Genomic DNA, 19,219 nt, shown 5'->3' with positions numbered 1-19,219 from the left:
AAACATTACACTCAAAGCTTTTAAACCTTTAATTTACAAAAAAAAAAAAAAGAAACGTATAAATCCACTTTTTGATCATCTTGTCTTATTCTGGATTAGGAGGTTTCCTTTTAAGAGGAATAATGTAGATCCCATTCTTGGCCTCTTTTAGTCTCCACCATCGGCCCAACCTGCAACAAACATGAACAGAGAATAAGAGGTAATGGATAGAAACAGAGATCATTACCATCACACAGAATTCAAAAGAAAATCTAAAAAACAGAAGAGAAAAAGAGATAAAAGCTTGTTTTATGATCCACTTTCTTTTGCCGCTTCAGGCTGAAATTATGTTTCAAACTGATCCAGCAACAACTAGCAGTGGTGAAGAAGTCTACATCGAAAAATCATACTAGTTATCCTTTACCAGCAGTACCTCAAACATTTGTTTACCAGTCATGTGACAAAATGAATTAATGTCAATCAAATCAGGACAAATATCATCCTGATATTTTAAATATTGTGCAGCATCACAAATCCAAACAGATCATGTATTCAGCTGTCAAATTTGGATTCAGCTCCAGCCTGGCGTGATGAGACTGGTTGTCGGAACTCCTATTCTGTTCCTGGAAATTATTAGAGCCACTTTAGCCTTCAGGTTATGTTCAGATTGTCGGCTCTGGTTGCTATATTTAACACCTTTAAAAATGGCCATTAAGTGAAAAAAAAAATTAAATATGGTGTACCAGGCAGCAACTGTTTAATTAATTTTCTGGTATGGAGCAGATTTGGAGCAGAGTATCGACCGCATGCTGTAATAAATAAAAATCCCTCTTTACAAGTCACTTGTATTTTCATAAATAAATCTGATAAAAGTGTAAGATTGTCTAACATCTAATACATATTACATTTCCAATTTTTTTGAGCTTTCTTCAATCGACAGTTATTGTTTCACTCGCGGGCCATCTAATTTACCTAGACTATCACATGTTTCAAGAAAACTCAGATGAGGCTGCACCTGAGACAAGTGAAATGTATTTTCACCTGTGACTAAAGCTGAGATGGATTAACTCTGCCATCTAGTGGAGACTTAATGCATTGGATAATGACCCCACACTAATGTTTGACGGTTAACAGGAACTCCACGGACAGTTTCTATGGAAACATTAGTTCAGTTACCTGTGCTCCTGTCCAACTCCTGCCACCAAGAACTGACCAGAGCTCGAAAACTTCAGGCTGTTGACAAAACCGGGCTGGGAGAGAAAGTAGAGGAAGAGACGTAATGAGACACTTGGAGGAAGCAACTGTTATCTGGCAGTATTTCATTCTTAGCTGAGGAGATGTAGTAATTAAATTTGATATATTTTAAACAAAAGAGGACCAGTTTAGAGCTTACCACTGGCACACTGAACAGAGGCTCTAGCCCACGGTAATGCTGCCCACACTTCCACAGTTGCACCTGTGAGTTGTGGGAACCTGCACAGCAGAGTCATTATTAGTTTATATCATAACACAGATAAGTACAGATAAACATAAATCCACTGGTGTACTTGTGCAAGTGTGTGGGAATAAAGAAATGTGTTAATTATACTGAAGACATCTGCATTCATACACTGTGAAAAGGTTTCATTAATGTGTCCTGCACATAATAAATGTGTGTGTTATTCAAAAATTGGGTAAAGACGACTCTCACAGCCAGAGGCACCTGAGGCTACAGCATCCGAGTTGTGAAGCGCCGCTACCGAAGCTACCCAGTGAGACTGCTCCAGCCCGGCATCGCCATGGCAACCATGAGCCTGCTTCACTGTGCTGAGAGGCTTCTTCTTGTTGACACTCCAAAGAGACACGGAGCTGAGGTCGGTCAGAAAATTGAGAGAGGGCATGAAAGAGAAACATGAATGAAGCTGTGAGCACGACAAGATCCTGGAAAATATATGTTGAAAAAGTTCCAGTCATGCCTCACCCGTCATCAGCTCCTGTTATCATGTGCTCCTCGTTTATGAGTTGGATACAATCAATTGAACCCCTGGGGGGAAACGAGAATAATGAAAAAAGAATAGATGACGTTTGTCTTTCTGTAAGCTCATAGTAGCAGTATGACATATACACTGTAGATGAATATTAGGACAAGAAATTATTGGGTTTTTTTGCCATGAATGGAGACTCGAATACTCACAACTATTCTCATTTCCAAAAGTTATATGCTTCATTATAAATCTTAAGCCACCTGGGGAAATCATGTTTAAAGCATTTGGACATGGAAAAAACTAAAAAGTAGAGTTACAGAAAATCCCCACAACAACAACAACTTTATACTTCCTTCTGTCATATTCTGGAAACCTGTACCATACAGTACAAGTCACCTGAAATAACTTTTTGTACTTTAGTTTGTATCAATATTTCTTTGTACGTGCTTCAGTGTTTTATAAAGGGATTTTTTTGCTTTCAAGTAATAAACATAGCTTTGAAATTTGAAGATACATCATCCATATTTTTGTTGAGAAATTAATTCTACAAAGTCCAGGTTTCAGGTTCTGCATCAATTATTACAAGCATAAATAACCTGAACCTAGACCACTAAACACAGAACATAATGATCCCTGGTTACATTACATTAAATAAACTTGCACTGATCCTTTAGATTTTTTGTTTATCACCTCATTACTTGTTTGATCATTCGTATACCCTTCACTTCTAACTCAAAAGCAAAGAAAAAAAAAAAAACTTATTAAAAAGACTTATTTCTGCTTTAACTTCAGTGTGCTTATATACAGACCAACCAACACATCTGAACTCACTGGTGCCAACAAGCGAGAATACAGAATCAGACAGACAGAGACTCACTCGTGGCCGTGGAACACTAGCTGAGACTCCTCGGCGATCTTCCACACCCTCACAGTGCGGTCCCGTCCTCCTGCAGTCACACAGCGCTCACGGCTCAGGCTGTCCAGTCCTGTGATGGCGTCCTGATGCCCAAAGCTGTGGAGATTCATTTCATTCTTACATTTTAGACAAAGCCTAATCTTGGGCAGTGAGATAAATGTTAGTTTGGGTAAGTTACTCACAGAGTTTCCACATATGCGTTCTCGTCCACATTCCACACCTTGATTGAGCGATCATGAGAGGCGCTGTACAGATCATGGGTTCCCTTCCTGAACGAGAGACCCTGAGAAGGAAAAAGCATTTGATATTACTCACAAGAGGACCACAAGCCTGCTATCTACACAACTGTCAAGATAAAAACTGTGGGATAAAGACTGAGAACGTACCGACACAGGCCCTTTGTGTCCTGTGAATTTATATAGGTGTTTACATGTTTCTGCTTCCCAAATCATAATCAGATTGTTCATGTCTCCAGTGGCCTAAAAAGATGTTGAGAAAAGTTGATGCCGTTACACTTTTTCCAAGTCTGGTTCACATACAACTGTGGACAATGAAATATTACTAATTTGCTTGAGGAGGAATACTCACCAAGTATTTTCCATCTGATGATATGGACATACACAGGATGTGGGCTGTATGTCCAACATGGCGATCCTCTGTACCTTTCCTTCCACCAGGTATTGTATGCAGTTTCTTCCCACTCTCAACATCCCCTGAAGATTTAAGAATAAAAACTGAATTGAGACAGCCAACTATGAGGAAATTTTAATACATATTTTTCTGACGTCATAATATACTAACATTTAATGATGGAGCAGTCTTTAGCAGCAGAAAAGATGAACTTGTCATCAGAACTGATCACCAGACAGGTAATTGGAAGCTTGTGTCCTCTTAACAGCCTGATCTCTGAAGGATCTGGTGGAATGAGCTAAAAGACAGATAAAAAGAAAGTCAAATCAAAGCCAGTTTGTTTATAAGACACTGAGCATGCAGCGGAGATTTAAGAGATGAAATTTCTCATACTTACATCTTTGGCAATAAGTCGCTGAAGTTTTCCTTTCTGTTCAAGCTAAGGAGAAATCACATACACAAGATCAATAACACAGACCTGTTTACAGTAACTGATCTTACATAACAATTCCAAAATAAATGACTGTCTCTAAGATCAAGTGTGCAGGGTTGGTCTTAGAAATTATGGAGACAATGAAGTCTTTAAGTAAAAAACACAGGAGGGGCCCCAACGATCTCCAACAAATAGAGAGTTGGGCAGCCTCAATGTAACCTGACCTGCAACCCACCCTGTCATATATGACAAAGAAAAACAGCTAATCGTCACATGCTGAAACCAAAGAATGTTTGCTTGAAACCATAAATCGATTATCAATATAGTTGCAGATTAATTTTCTTTGGATCAACTAATAATTGCAGCTCTAGACTACACTAAACTGTAAAAGAACAAGGGTATATGGCCACAGTGGACAGAAACAGGATTATGAAAAGTAAGGGGGGAAATGTCCAAAAGTTGCATTTACTCCCTATATACTTTTTAAAAAGAGAAGACACTTCTCACCACTTCTTCTTGGAGTCTTCCAGCAACTAGGTCTGTCTCAAAGGATTCTTCTTCAGCTTTATTTTCCTCTGATAGACACAAGAATGTTTAATGAATACATACAAGCATAGACTGTAATGTTAAACCTCAATGGCACGTGGATAGTAGACGCTTACCTTCTTCTTTAAGCTGTTCAAGGTAACGTTTGGCTAATCTAAGCTTCTTCTCCTGTGGGGTTTCGTCATATTCAACAACTTCATTGGATGGCCTTTTCTTGGGCTCTGTAGGACTGTATAACAACAACCACCGACAACATTTTAATCACTATAATGGGTTAGTTGTGTGCTTATAATTCAGGGCCATAAAGCCAATTATCAATGCTTAACTCTGAGTTGTATCTGAAATGTACCTCTCTGTCTCGGAGTCGCTGGAAATCTCTTCGTTGTATTTGGAGTTTGGTTTCTTGGCTTGTATTTTGCTTTTTCCAGAGTCCCCATCATTCTATAGCAGGAGTGAAAAAACAGGGTTTAGTAAAGACATGCAATCATTTTCCTTTAGTGTCTAAAACAAAAAAAACCTGCAGGTGTTTCGGTTTAACGAGTAACCCTGTTAACACGAACAGAACAAGTAGGTGTCCTAAAAACCTATCAATATTACTTTAATCAATATATCTGTGTTTATTACCTACGCTAAACATTTACATAACTTAAACTGTGCTCAGCAAGAAGCATTCACCTCTCGCAATGTTTCTTATAATGTGGGAAACAAAACGTGGCATAGTAACACTTTGTAGTGCAGCTATAACTTAGCCTATTTTGGTATTTTATACAGTTATCCTCAATCAGAAAGTGGCCCATATTCAACCAATTAACCTGCTTTGTCATTGTGTACACACTTAAAGTACAGTTTGTGGCTAAATATTGTGTAAACTGTGTGGTCACAGGGCCAGTAGCCACCCTGTTTGACTAGCCTACCGTCTGTTTAACTTGTGACCCATCAATTTGGAGACTGCCACAAGATTCAGCGTTTGCTCTCAAACTAACATTTGAAAAGATTGATTTCAGGAAAAATGAGTGAAGAAATGTGATGCGTCCTGTTGGCGACACCATTTAATTTTACCTAATGTAAAACGAAAAAGGACATTCAATTAAAGGGAAGCGAAGGCTTTCGTATTTACAACTGCCGCTGTCACCACGACAACTACATCAGTTAACACGGTCACTCGTGTTAACTTACTGAAACACCGGTAAGTAACTTAGTATTTGCCAACCTGGTGGCTAGCTAACGTGCTACCTAACAATCCAGCTCACTTACCTTTCGTTTTATCACGGCTGTACCCTTTTTGGCTAATTTGGGGTTTTCTTTTTTCTTTATGAAAAAAGACGACATGGTGAAACGCGACAGAACTGCGTTTCGAAGTAAACGGTAACCGGAGTTAAGAGTTAACGCTTCAACTTTCTCAAACCAGTCAACATTGAACCCACATGGGTGCACTGCAACCGAACTAGGAAGTTGAAGTAGCATTCGATAACAGACGCTGATTGGTTGATATCCACAACTGAACTCATATATCCCGCCTTCTGTTAAAAGTTTGAATTTCTATTGGTCAAATCAAGAATTTGGATGAGCAGGAAACTGTACTGGGCCAAAATACTTCCCTCGGGGAAGAAGTTTTCGCATCTTTGTTCCGCACATAATTGTAAAAAATTTAAATCAAACCACACAATAATCTTTTACACATGTGCACCATACATAGCAAGAGATAAATATGGGACCTGTATTTCACACATATTTAACCACAAACGTTTTGCCCTGCTGACAAAAATTAGCCGTAATTGTATCAGGATCTATGTACTGTACTACTGCAGTAGTACTACTACTTCCTCTACTACGCAGTATTTCCATTTACTGCGCTGTCTTTGTCCTCAGTGAGAGTCGTGACAGTTTATCCCTGAAGTCGAGCTGAACGGTCAGGTGAGGCTCCTCTGAACCGTCTAACATTAAATATCATGATATTATATGATAATGTGTTGGAAGACAGTTTGTGTCACTCAGTGGCTCCAGCTGGGGGCTGGAAGGAGGGGTGGAGGAGGAGGCAGGGGGAGGGGGATGCAACGTGAACTGCAACTTTTCATTTTTATCTCACATGGCATAGTTTCGAATAAACAGTCAAGTAAGCGACTGAAAAAAAAAGTTTGACTCAAAGTTTGATTCCATCTTAAGCAGAAAAAAAACAAGCCTTGATGTGTCAATTGATAATCAAGTCTCTGCTCTCCCTAGATTATTGTTTTTTTTACACCTATGCCACCAAAGAAAGGGGCAGGAGCGTCTCCATCCCAACCCCCAGTGAAGATGATGAAGATCGGCACCGATACACAGGAGTTTGGCGGTGATCCAGCGGATGATAAGTACACGTTGGCTGAAGAGTCCAGTTACTCACCTTTTCCCAAAAACGAGGTGAGAGATTTTACTAACTGTGCAAGAAAAAAAAAATGTTGTTTCCATTCCACATATGCCAACTGTTCACCCGATATCCTCTCACTTGGCAGCACGAAACCATTGATTTTGATGAAGAAAATGTTGCAAGTCCAGGTATCAGAACAGACACCATCAGTCTCCTCATGAAAATAGAGCAACTGCAGGCGCAACTCAAATATGAACGCAGATGTCGAATTTTGGCCGAGAGAGAGCTGAGAGAGCTGAAAGGTGGGTGGAAAGATGATTCATTTATTAATTGATATGCTTGAAGAAAATAACTGTCAAGACCACTCAGTCTAAAAACTGTATGTGATTCATTTTTAACAGAGCCTTAGGGGTTGTAGCTACCACTGAGGTCATGTCCTCTGACACATTCCTGAAAACTTGGGGAGCAGATTTAATGAAAGTAAAGAGGAGTTACATTCTAGGAATAAACAGTTAAATAACAAACAATACTAATATAGGGAAAATAGAGACCATGTTAAAGTCCAATTAAATAATTCTAATTAATTGCTAACGTGACGTAGACAGTCTTTTATCCAGTACACAGCAGGTCAGCTGATCATGCAAAAATATGACATTTGTCTCCAGTGGTGTATTTAATTTAACATATTTAGAAAATGAAGTCCCCAATAATTTATAAATAATGAATTAACGTTTATCTGAATTTAAATTGAGCTTTTTCTTTTTCTTCTAAGGACATTCCTTTATAACTCAGTGCATTTACATAGTTTTTTCAAAGGAAACTTCAGGGGAAATTATTAGGAAATTACAGGCTCAGGGAAAAAAAGTGTTACCACATTAAAGAAAAGGGGGTTTAGTATTCTACACTAAATGTATAACCTATAAAAAGTGTAGAGAAGGCTTTGAAATAACATTTAATTAAACAGTTAGATAAAAAATAAAATGTGACAGTTACTGACGTGTAGAGTGTTGAAGGTGTGGGAGGGTTGTCCTGGGGGACTTTGGACTCATGAACTCAGTATTTCTAAAATCCTGGCTACAGCCCTGAGCCTAGTCTGTAAACATCATCATCATAAATCATTTTAACCATTTTATGAATATACCTGCTACTGTTTCAGCATTTCTAAAGTAATTTGACCCTTTGTGCAGAGATGAACACTCTCATGATGCAGATGAGGCACACGGCGCATGAACTGCGAGTCACTCTCGATCACGTTCTCCAAGGAGGTGACGCGGCAGTTGCACCGCAAAACTCTCAAGACGATGCATCTATCTCTTTCCTGGCAGAGCCTGATGCAGAGATGAGAGCGGTTCATAATATCCCAGAGGTCAGGGCTCATATATCTTCTGTGTCTTCTAATAACTGCTCAATTTTGGGAAGATTTCTCAGTTGACTTAAATTTTGTTATCCTAGGAGTTTTATGTCCATTCCAAGCTTGTTTTTAAGCTCAGGTTCACCAGTAGTAGACAATTTTATAAACGTATTGTCATATCCAGACATGAATGCATCTTAAAATGTTTGGAGCTAACATATTTCTTATTTGCCCTCAGGATGATCACAACTTCCTGTATCTCTCTGAGAACCTTCGAGTACCAAAAAATCTTTATGAGCGCATCGCAGAGATCGCAGACTACAAGAAGTACACTTCCGCGCTGCTGATGATGCTTTTTGACAGAGAAACTTTGGCCACACACTCTCTGCAGGGCCGGAGGAACAGTTTTACTGGAGAAGATTGCCACAAGCCTCAACTCCCACCTGATATCTTGAGAAGCATTATTGGTAAGATATAGAGAACAGCATTAATATTATTACATTTGAAGCACACAGACCTTCTTTGCTGCAGCTCATGACCTCTGAATTTGATCATGCAAAATGGACATAACAACTTAATCATGTGTCTTCTTTCAGATCATGTGTCAGACAAGTTTGGTGTAGATGGCAGTCAAATAAAAACTGCAATCCGGACGAAGTTAAATAATGAGGACAAATTATTGAAGAAGAGACTGGGGTTGGGTAAAGCTGAAAACAAATCTATTCTTGATCAAAACTTTTGCCAAGATGCTTCACTCCTTCCAGAAAATTCAGCGATATGAAAGGAGTCTCAGTGTAAAGCCTTTTGAGTCTGGGAAAGTTTATTTTTGCCTTTGTCTGTTGTTCACCAGTATAACATGACTGATAGAAATGTGTGACAGGTTGCCTTTTTTAATCCACGTGTAGTTTATTCAGTATAGAAATCTAGTGCTTGAACTCAGTTGTTGTTTAACACTTTTTAGAACTCTACTTTTTTTTTACTTTGACAACTCCTGTTGTTTCTCATATGTAAGAAAAGTGTCTAAATTGAGTTTAACCTGGTGACCAGACCAAGCAGTTGAACAGCACTATAAAATGTCACGTGTGTAGTCGGCGAAGGTTAAAAACAGTGGTGTTTTTATTTAAGTTAACTTACTGTGTTTGAGGTAGTAAGTGTAAGTTCACAGGTTTGTGAAGTTGTTCTCTGTCAAGCATTCAATCAACTGGCCTCTTTGTGTGTGTGTGTGTGTGTGTGTGTGTGTGTGTGTGTGTGTGTGTGTGTGTGAAAGTAGGACAATTGAAAATGTTTTGAAAAATAAGGATGTAATTTGTTGTTCATGACAAATTGTACATTTCACTAAGTGATGTGTTTCTAGAATAGTTTATTTTTTTCTGTTTTTTCAAAATATGTTGTAAGTGATAATCAATCTTCCTGCTTCCACAACATCTCTTACATCACTTCTTTGTTGTGCTTCATTACGTAAGGGCCAATAAACATTAGGAACTGATATCCCTCTGTTTTCTTTACTCGGACCCTCTCTTACATCAGCACAATAAAGTACAGTATATGCTCTCATGGGAATACAGTTTTGTTTTCCCAACAACCAACAGATGTCAGCACTGAGCCCTATTTTTATGCTCTTCTGCAAGTGCTATAGAACCGCTGTAATATAAAGGTGTTAAAATCAAAAAACAAAGTAACTCAAATCAAAGAAAAACTGAATGAATTGAGCAAATTCAACTAATACATCAGTGTCTGGAGGAGAGAATAGAGGAGCATTTATAAAGGCAGAGGCACAGTGGACAGTGTGTGACAGTCACTGCCACATACTGACTGATAAAAGAGTATGTGTTTGTGTGACATGGTTAATGTCAGTGGGTGGCGGTTTGATAGAGTCATCTTCTCTTGAAAGATGTTATTTGAACAATCAGCTATTGCCGGCTCCTCCCCCTCCTTTCCCTCAAGCCAGCTGTTCTGTCTCAGTGGACTCACCAGCACATCACCTCTCTCTGTTAGTATCAGCCCTCCCCGGGGTCCTCTTCTGAGGCTCGTCCATGTGTCTTTGGGAAATATACGGTTTGCAACACGGCACCACAGTTCTTGATAGAGCCATCAAAGTTGGACCGGAACTCTTATTAACTCTGGTAACAACACCTGAGCACTGAGTTTGATGCTTTTCAAGGACTGAGTCATCAACATGCTTTGGAAGTACTGTACCCAAGAAGACTCAGAGGAACACTTTTTGGAGAAGCCACTGCCAGTTTTCAAAATGAAAAGAGTTGCCTGGTAAGCTTTTTTTTAAATTGGTTATCCTGGGTTAAATGAGTGGTTATGCAGTAAGAAGACGATCTTTCTGTTTATATCCAGCTCTGATGGTTGTCAGTGGAGATCATGTACAAAGGAATATAAATGCTGTTAATATATATACATGTATGTTTGAGAATCACAGTAAAATAAATAAGAGGCCTGAGAATTATTAACAAAATACTGAGATACCAGTATTTTGGAATGTGGGACCAAAATTTAAGGTCAGTGTTACAAATCATACCTTGGTGTACACAATCAGAATGGCAGGAGCAAATGATTTAAAAAAAACCCCCTAAAATTATTTCATCTGTAAAAACATATTGTAGTCAGGCTCAGCTTGTTCAATGACTAAAACAGAGTGTACATTTGTTTGTTTCACTGTAATAAGAATGCATAGACGTGACCCACAAGTTCCATTTTCCATTCCAAAGCAAAAAACAAAGAGTTTCAACTTTTAACATTAGAGATAACAAACTAGACAAAAAAAGTGTTGTATACAACAGTGATTCTTCAACTCATCATACATGGAGTGATACTGACATATTTGCAGCCTAACTTGGTGCTGTACTTGGATAGGATCAGGCCTGGTATTTTCTCACTGGACTCTAGTACTACTGTACAATACCAGCATATTTACATCAAAATGTTGCTGTATAAAATAATGGAAATATACTGCAATTCATCCAATATGCTTTTTTTTATTCTTCAGTGTAATTGTGGCTAATACGTATCTAGATTCACGCAATTCACATTGCAATTTCATATGTTTAATTTACTACATCACAATTGCATATTTAGTAGCTGAAAAGGATCAAATCTTTAATGCCTACTTCTTTTTTTTTAATATAAAATGAAAGGTGATCAACTGCAATATATCAACACAAAGTTGGTTATTAACAATAAAAAATAAGAAGGTCATCACAAAGGATGGGATTAAGGGGTTTCCCTGTATGGAAATTCACTGTACAGCTTTATGAGGGATTAAAAGACCGGCACAATTCCCTCTTCCTGGTGATAATGTAGAAAATGACTTGCTGTTTTTTTCCACTTGAAAACATACCAGCAAAGAGGAACTCCAACAGAGGCTAATCTAAAAATACATTGCATGTTTTTATAATGAATTAAGCTTTTAGAGAATTCAATTAAGCGCAGTGACTAGTGGCTGAAAATGACCATCCCATTTTAGAGGTAAAACGTGGACTTCAAGGATGTAACATATGCTGTGCTGCAACTGGAACATGATGAAAATAAGGACACCCTTACATAATACCTATGCAGAATGTACATTCACTAGTCCTTCCTGGGGATAAATCTCGCTGCAAACGTGGCATGCCAATAGCTGTCCACCAGAGAAGATTACGGCAGGGGAGAGCATCAGTGGATCACTGGCAGCGAGCAAGCGCATGTATTTAGGACACAGCATCCTCCACAGTCATACATTTGAAACCTAATTATGAGCACAAGATGGGTAGATACATATATGCAGAAGCACATTTCAGGACAACACAAAGAGGAGGAAATAATGTGTATGCATTGAAATAAGGATGTTTTAATTTAATTTTTCGCATTTCACTACTGATATTTGCTGCTATTTATTCAATAAAAATTTACAGTATGCATGCAATACATATTCAGTCAATGCTTGCCAGTTGTTTTCTGTAAAAAACTGCCCAGCGATCGAGGGTCAGACCTCTCCTGGTAAGAGGTTTACTCTTTGATGGTGCAGTGCAGGGTGACACTGAACACATACTAATCAATGCAGCTGGTTCCCTGCAGCTGGGCTAAAACAAGCACACTCATTATCTTTCATTTCAAAAGGATGGGGACGGATGGAGGAGAGACAGGGTGTCCTCCATAAATTATTCCTATTGAGCATGTCCCTCCCTCACTAAGAGAGAGAGAGAGCATCTCTTCTTAAATATTCCCACAGATGTGAACAGTTATTGATTAACTTTCCAATACCTTTAAGGTATGTGTTCTCTTGAGGGTTATGAGTCTGTATGAAGATCTATGATTATACGTACACATTTGATATCAGTCATTATTGGTGAAGTGAGTAATGAAGAATAAAGAGTACTGTATGAATTAGGTATTAATTAATTTCTGTTTTGATACATTAGTGAGTATTATGTTTGCCTTTATAATTACCATTAAACTGGACTGGACAATAAGTTTACCTGAAAAAGCAGTTGTTTAATGTCTTCTGTGGCTCTGGGGGATCTGAGACAGTAACCTCATCATAGTAATGTCAGCTTGGACAAGGAAACAACATTACAAACTTGAGGAGTGGGATTTGAAAGATGTAGAGGAAGAAAGGAAGGAAGGAAAAGATAATATTAGTGTTGCTGCAGTATGGGAAATGTAGGATCTTGAAGCTTGACCCATACTAGAGACTAAAAGTCAGGATATCTGGGCCTCTGCTCAACTTCATGGAAGTACAATACTACATTGATGAAGTAACATTGCTAGTTATAATTTTGAGCATCTGTCATGGCTGTTTTATTGTCTTCAGCAGTGTCTTTAAAGATTCAATGCAGTCTTTACTGAACATAATTTGCCATAAATGTTAAGTGTCCTGTTTTAATTGACTCTATTTTCTCCAACACAGGAGTCAAGAATATTTCTTTTGATGTCTGATGGATCCTTCGGCTGATAGCTGAACAATTGTGGGGTCTGGAATACAGATGTGCACTTTGAGACCTTTACTATGAATAATGGAGGAAAACAGTTCATCTTTGACTCCAGAGTACAATGACAGCACCTCCATTTGGGCACCGATGCCCTCAGCTCCCAGCAGACAGCTGGGCAACCTTCCCAACCCGCAGACACGCTTCAAGGACGTGACAGGGATATTTTTCATGGTGACCCTGAATGTTCTGGCAGTTCTAGCCAACACCGCTGTTCTGGTGGTTGTAATAAAAGCCCCTCATCTCAGGAAATTTGCCTTTGTGTGCCACCTGTGTGCGGTGGACCTGTTATGTGCCATCTTGCTCATGCCTCTCGGGATTGTGTCAAGCTCCCCGTACTTTGCTGGCGTGGTGTTCACTATGCTGGAGTGCCAGGTCTATGTCTTCCTCAATGTAATTCTCATAGCTGCCTCTATCTTTACCATCACAGCCATCAGTGTGGAGCGTTACTACTACATTGTCCACCCCATGCGCTATGAGGTGAAGATGACGCTGAAGCTGACTGCAGGCGTCATGGTGACGGTGTGGGTGGCCTCCTCCGTGCTGGGGTTGTCCACTGTATTTGGGTGGCCATCATACGGCAGCCTGAGCTCCATCAGTGCTGCTCACTGCTCGCTGCATTGGAGCCACAGTGACCACAGACGGATCTTCTCTGTCTTCTTTAGTGTCACCTGTTTCTGCCTGCCTGCAGTTGTGATTTTTGCTGTCTATTGTAATGTATATAAGGTGGCTCGTGTAGCTGCCCGGCAACATGGACCTTTGCCCTCTTGGACAAACAGCCAACCGAAGCACCGCTCTGACTCAATAAACAGCCAGACTACCATCATTACAACCCGCAACGCCCCACGCAGGACTGTACGTGACCGGCCTTTTGGAGGAGGTAAAGCCGCACTCACTCTGGTGGTTATTGTTGGCCAGTTTCTGATCTGCTGGCTGCCTTACTTTGCCTTCCACCTCCATCTGACAATAGATGCAACCCCCAAGATTCCTGATGACTTGGAGGAAACAGTCACCTGGCTAGCATATTCCTCCTTTGCTATCAACCCATTTTTCTATGGGCTTCTTAACCGGCAGATCAGGGAGGAGCTTTGTAAACTCAGACGCTGCTACTCAGCCAGGCCAGTGGAGCTGGCTGTCTCCAGCCATGAGGGCTCAGGTCATGAGAACTTCTTGCAGTTCCTCCATAGGACCAGCTGCACAGTAGAGACGCACGCAAGCTTTGCTACATCCAGTCCCAGAAGCACTCTGGATCAAACGGGGCAGACTGGTTTCAGGATACCAGGGCAGATCCCAGAGGAGTTCAGTTAGATATACCTCACTGTTGTGCCACTGGATTAATAGCCTGCAAGATTATTACAGCAACAAGTGATCCATGGGGGTTAACAGTACTTGATGGCTGTCTGCAATATGTCTGTAAACTGTATTTGCATACAGTAAAAGCTAAGAAAATAGCATCAAGAATAAACACTCAGTTTTTGTCTTTGAAACTTGACATACATTTTTCCTTTTATTCAAATATTACACTGAAAGATGTACTTGAACAGAGTGCTAATGGTGTTAAATTATTGTTACTTTATTTGTGGTAAAACTAGCGGTGATACAGTTACTAATCTCATAAGGAACACTTTATAGCTACTAAAGCAAAGTTACTTTTCATCAGCAATTGGTACATCAGCATTATTAAAGAGGAATGAGCATACATTTGATGTTATACTTGAATAGTAATGATGGAAGTATATCATGACAGTATATCTGGTAAACACATATGAATATCTCAGAGAGAATTAATTTCTAATCCACTGATAGTGATAATGACAATGAATTCTTACATTATCTGTAAGTTCTGGAGACTATTGTTTTATAGGATATATCAATACAGCAGCAATATTCTTTGTATGAGTAATTATCTCACAATTCAATGTTGTTATGTTGCAGTGACTTAATTTATTGTACTCAAAGAAGAGACACGTCACTTTTTGTCCAAGAAGTTGTTGTTTCCTATTGCTTTAATTGTGCAAATAAATACAGATCTTTTTTGGTCATCTATGTAAATCATAATTAGTAAGCAGTGAGTCCTACTGTAGTGTTCATCACTAGTAAGCCATATGTACACAGTAGATTTAAATATATCCTCTGGGCAGGGCAGTTAAAAAATTATATAATGGGTCATTCAAAAGTGTCATCAAAAATGTAATATCTTCTGAAAGCAGAGAATAATACACAACTCTCTGTTTAGTCATAATTATTAATTAATTTTAAAGGGACAGCTAAAGGATGATCAGACTGTCCTGTAACCATGAGATCAACAGCCGGCCTCCCCATTAAAAGTCCATCACGTGTCCTGCAAAGTATGCTTGAGCTCACTCACTGTAAGTTGCTTTGGATAAGTGTGCCAGCTACATGCTTTAAAATGTAAAAGAGAAATTTCCATCTCTTACAGGGCACTAAAAAAAGCATCAGTAATATGGTACATGCATTTGCACTTTTTTCTGTGCTTTTACCTCTATGACCTCTATGTGTCTATTTATTAAAAAGCCTAACACTGAACCCGGTCAGCACATGGTTATATAAGGAGAAAATACCATTTCATAACAGCTGAAGTGGTTGTCTCTAATACCCTCTTAATATGTGTACACTGGCAGATAAACCATACAGTTATCTGTGAATATGACCTACTTGTCAAATACTGTAGACATAAATTATGGGTTATACAGTTTATTCTTACTAAACCAAATGAATCCTTAATATTCTACATGTATCGATCAATTAAGTCAATTTTATGAACGTGAAGGTCTCCCACACAGATTAGACTTAAAGGATAACATCAAATAGACGCGCTGGTAACTGTAAATACCACCCAGAGATAAACATAAATCAGTAAACAAATAAATAAATTAAATAGAGAGACGTGTAAAAATTACCCCTGCCTTGCTTGTTGCTGAGATATACTGTAACAATTGGGAGGAGTGACAAATGTTCGAGACAGCGTACTGACAGGCAGGGGAAAAATCATCCTACACACATACATACACATACTGAAATCCAAAAACACAAGTAATTCATAGACACTGAGTCAGATTTGTTAAAAGCAAGATAACACTGTGCCATTTTATGGTCTCAAACTGTAAATACATTCATGTAACTGCTGCAAAGTGCAAGCGCAACATTCATAATAGACAGCAAAGCCAATATAATAAAATATAGTCAAGTACAAGCAGTGATTTATTGGGAATGTCAACACACATACACACCCTAATACAAGGGTTAATGTACCTTCTGCATTTCAGCGTACAAAAATTACATAACACTTGATTAGAAGTTTGCTGTAAACAGATTCTGTACACATACAATTACACCCACGTAAATCTACACACTCAAATAGTCACATATACACAGATATGCCTTATCATTGTCATCACAATAATCTAAAATGTGTTATTTAAAAGGAATATTTTGAGGTAAATTGTTGTGTGCTGATTTTTTCATACAGGTTTAGGGCTGTGGCTTTACTCTCTAGTCCACTCTTAAATGCTGTATAGATACTTTAATTAACCATACTATGATTTACTGTATTCAGCTACTGTATTTAGATCGGCCAGTCATTACAAGCTCATGCTGAGCAGCCAAACATTGCTCAAACCCACAGAACTTCAGTGGAGATCCCAAAGATACCAAATATTTCTGAAGTTTTGAGAAATGTCTATAAAATGATGAACAAGACATCTATAGTATTTTAATCTGATTAAATGGTTCAGTCTTGGGTTTGAATATTTCCCTCAATGTAAATATCAAATATCTTCAGTGAAGAGCTGATTCAACCCTGAAACTACTTAAGGAAAAAAAAATGGAAAAAATAGGAAACTCTATACACTATAATGTACATGTTGTGCATTATGGTCCCATTTTGGAAAACGAAGATGAACTCAGTTCACATCAAATGAAATGAAAGCCCCTCTCCACTCAGGAGGTTGACTATAGAGACCACTGAAGCTGAAAATTCAGACACTTTAGTAACCAGTCTTTTGAATATGATATACTGTATATAATAAAATTATATGAAAAAAGGCCAATAGGGATGATGAAAACACAGTTCAAAGAGCTGACTACCTGTTTCATCACCCCAATTCAGTTTAATGAATATTTGAGCCTCAGCAGTCTTCATAAGTTGCTAATTAAAGTGAAGGACCTCCCACCTCAGTGGCAGCTTTATTAAATCAAGACAATCACATCAACTGTCCTTCTCTGTTGCAAAGCACATTCATTGTAGATCAAACACAAGCCCACTCGCTATAGAAAATGAGAATTCGTGGCTTGAGCTCATTTGAGTGCGGTTTGTTATTCGGCTGTACTTAATGGTAAATGTATTCAAATGACCTAATGCTCTTCTGCGTGCTTAGCTGTACCTTGCGCTGTCTGTTTACTTTAAACTTGATGAGCTCCTCTGTTGTCGCCCAGGCAGCGATAATGAGAAAGCCACTCCTGCAGAATCAAAGGCAGAAGGTGTGATTGATGGTGCTGTCTAACAGACCGAGCCACATTATTTCATCAAACCTTCCCTCAAACAGTTTATAGCAGGATGAGTTTCCTCAGAACTGCATGTACACATACGACATGACAGCTTTTCAACCACATCCAAGTAAGCAAGTGTACATCTTACAGGCTCCCCAACAACACTTCTTCTAATTAAGCTATGAATTGCTGCTATTTTGTGGAAAATAAGTGTCTTGTATACAGAGAATCCAGTGCTTCAACATGAATGCTTCTCACATTTCTCCTCTTGGATGAGAACCACTGAGATTGGCGACTGCACTGTCAACTAGACATAACAAGTAATCAGTCTGACCTATTGTACTGAAAACAGCTGGACTGACAGGTGCTGAGCAGGAACACTGTCATGCCCCACATAAGCTGCTGCTGTTGAGAACAGAGCCATGAACTGTAGTTGGAGTTAAATTAAAGCACTGGTTAAAAAAAACACACACACATATTTCCTCCACTCACTAAAATGAATGTGATTAAGATCCAAACAAGTGACGACTATTTACTATTAAGCAGATCGGTACTTTTTTTATGTTTTCATTCCCCTGAGCCTCATTTGACGCCATAGATTTTTGGTCTAAGACAACATTTCTCACCTTTACAAAACTGTTAGAATCACATATGTTGTAAAATATTCAGTTTGCAAATGACAATTGTATGTATATTTGGGTTGTTGGGTTGTTGACTCATTATGCCAGGCCACTTTAAATCAAATCTGATCAAACCACAGTCACACAGTCCTGCTGAAACAGATTTGCAGCTTTTTTGAGTGTTAAACTCTAAATAAATTATACCAAAAGTTTAACTTTGACAGTTGGTTGCTTAGTCATGACTATTAAATGTATAGAGAAATATTTCTCTAGCAAGAGAAATAAAAAACTTCATGGGCTTTAACACCATATTCAAAATATATAAAGGTTCATTATTTAATTTCTTTATTTCATTTTTTGTCATTCTTTCTTTATCCAAGAAGTCAGAATCATGAAAAAATACATAAACTTTTGTGTTAATTGTATCTTTTACAACAAATATGATCCTAATATTTGTTTGTTATTTTGAATGGACAGTTCAGCTGAATATGTTTTTTCAAAATTGCCAAGAGGCGGAAAACAGAATTTCACCAAAGAAAAGCAACAATTACAGAAAAATCGAAAAAAAAAAAAAGAATTCAGCTATCCTATAAATTGTCCTACAAACTCCCCAAAATTCATGTGACGTCTTCATGAGAACCACATGGTTTGATGAGCTGCGACATACAGAATGTGTCTCTTACTCACGCACTCACTCACACTCTCTGCTGACTCCACCTGTGCAGCCACGGACACAAACAAACCCCATCTGGCGAGGCGTGCAGCCCATTAGCATACCGTCGTCTCCTGCACCGACACAGGAAACTTTCTGTCATCAATACACTGTGTTCTCTCTCTCTGTCTTCATCCAGCAGGCAGAAATGATCATTACCATGGAGACTGTTCACAGGTCATGGTAGAGTAGTTCACTTATACTCAACTCTGAACAGCTGTACAGTTTGTTACATACTTGGT

General features: G+C 38.7%; 3 protein-coding genes across 5 annotated transcripts; 2 read left to right on the top strand and 1 right to left on the bottom strand.

Moving 5' to 3' along the window:
- Positions 1–11: 11 nt before the first annotated feature.
- rrp9 (ribosomal RNA processing 9, U3 small nucleolar RNA binding protein) lies at positions 12–5,931 on the bottom strand. Of its 2 annotated transcripts, none has more exons than XM_042406481.1 (15): positions 5,723–5,931; positions 4,818–4,909; positions 4,585–4,697; positions 4,430–4,497; positions 3,887–3,928; positions 3,661–3,787; positions 3,448–3,572; positions 3,246–3,338; positions 3,042–3,142; positions 2,821–2,955; positions 1,940–2,002; positions 1,670–1,827; positions 1,373–1,452; positions 1,156–1,229; positions 12–170 (listed from the first exon to the last, which is right to left on the bottom strand). In XM_042406481.1, the coding sequence occupies exons 1-15, from the start codon at positions 5,795–5,797 to the stop codon at positions 86–88; spliced, it is 1,431 nt and encodes a 476-aa protein (XP_042262415.1). In that variant the 5' UTR covers positions 5,798–5,931; the 3' UTR covers positions 12–85. The 2 variants fall into 2 exon arrangements, with proteins under 2 accessions (XP_042262415.1, XP_042262416.1); XM_042406482.1 differs by having other exon boundaries at positions 1,682–1,827; positions 5,723–5,930.
- Positions 5,932–6,058: 127 nt separating this feature from the next.
- Positions 6,059–9,649, top strand: LOC121894124. 2 transcript variants are annotated; one of them, XM_042406483.1, is made up of 6 exons: positions 6,059–6,382; positions 6,689–6,865; positions 6,958–7,114; positions 8,000–8,178; positions 8,402–8,630; positions 8,760–9,649. In XM_042406483.1, the coding sequence occupies exons 2-6, from the start codon at positions 6,710–6,712 to the stop codon at positions 8,942–8,944; spliced, it is 906 nt and encodes a 301-aa protein (XP_042262417.1). In that variant the 5' UTR covers positions 6,059–6,382; positions 6,689–6,709; the 3' UTR covers positions 8,945–9,649. The 2 variants fall into 2 exon arrangements, with proteins under 2 accessions (XP_042262417.1, XP_042262418.1); XM_042406484.1 differs by lacking the exon at positions 6,059–6,382 and adding an exon at positions 6,503–6,581.
- Positions 9,650–13,163: 3,514 nt separating this feature from the next.
- On the top strand, positions 13,164–14,488 carry si:ch211-213o11.11 (probable G-protein coupled receptor). The gene has a single exon (XM_042407396.1). It carries the CDS (start codon positions 13,164–13,166, stop codon positions 14,442–14,444), a length of 1,281 nt encoding a protein of 426 aa, XP_042263330.1. The 3' UTR covers positions 14,445–14,488.
- The last annotated feature ends 4,731 nt before the right edge of the window (positions 14,489–19,219 follow it).

The sequence above is a fragment of the Thunnus maccoyii genome, chromosome 3 (genome assembly GCF_910596095.1).
Source record: "Thunnus maccoyii chromosome 3, fThuMac1.1, whole genome shotgun sequence".
Lineage (NCBI taxonomy): Eukaryota > Metazoa > Chordata > Actinopteri > Scombriformes > Scombridae > Thunnus > Thunnus maccoyii.
This window is presented reverse-complemented; position numbering and strand designations above follow the sequence as displayed.

Excerpts from the sequence above, each read along its gene's own strand:
- rrp9 (XM_042406481.1), bottom strand. The coding sequence starts at position 5,797 with ATGTCGTCTTTTTTCATAAAGAAAAAAGAAAACCCCAAATTAGCCAAA. Across the intron at positions 1,828-1,939 it reads ATAACAGGAGCTGATGACGG|CTCCGTGTCTCTTTGGAGTG; the intron begins GTGAGGCATGAC and ends GACCGACCTCAG. Across the intron at positions 1,230-1,372 it reads CTCTGTTCAGTGTGCCAGTG|CCCGGTTTTGTCAACAGCCT; the intron begins GTAAGCTCTAAA and ends TTTCTCTCCCAG.
- LOC121894124 (XM_042406483.1), top strand. The coding sequence starts at position 6,710 with ATGCCACCAAAGAAAGGGGCAGGAGCGTCTCCATCCCAACCCCCAGTG. Across the intron at positions 6,866-6,957 it reads CACCTTTTCCCAAAAACGAG|CACGAAACCATTGATTTTGA; the intron begins GTGAGAGATTTT and ends CTCACTTGGCAG. Across the intron at positions 8,179-8,401 it reads CGGTTCATAATATCCCAGAG|GATGATCACAACTTCCTGTA; the intron begins GTCAGGGCTCAT and ends ATTTGCCCTCAG.
- si:ch211-213o11.11 (XM_042407396.1), top strand. The coding sequence starts at position 13,164 with ATGGAGGAAAACAGTTCATCTTTGACTCCAGAGTACAATGACAGCACC.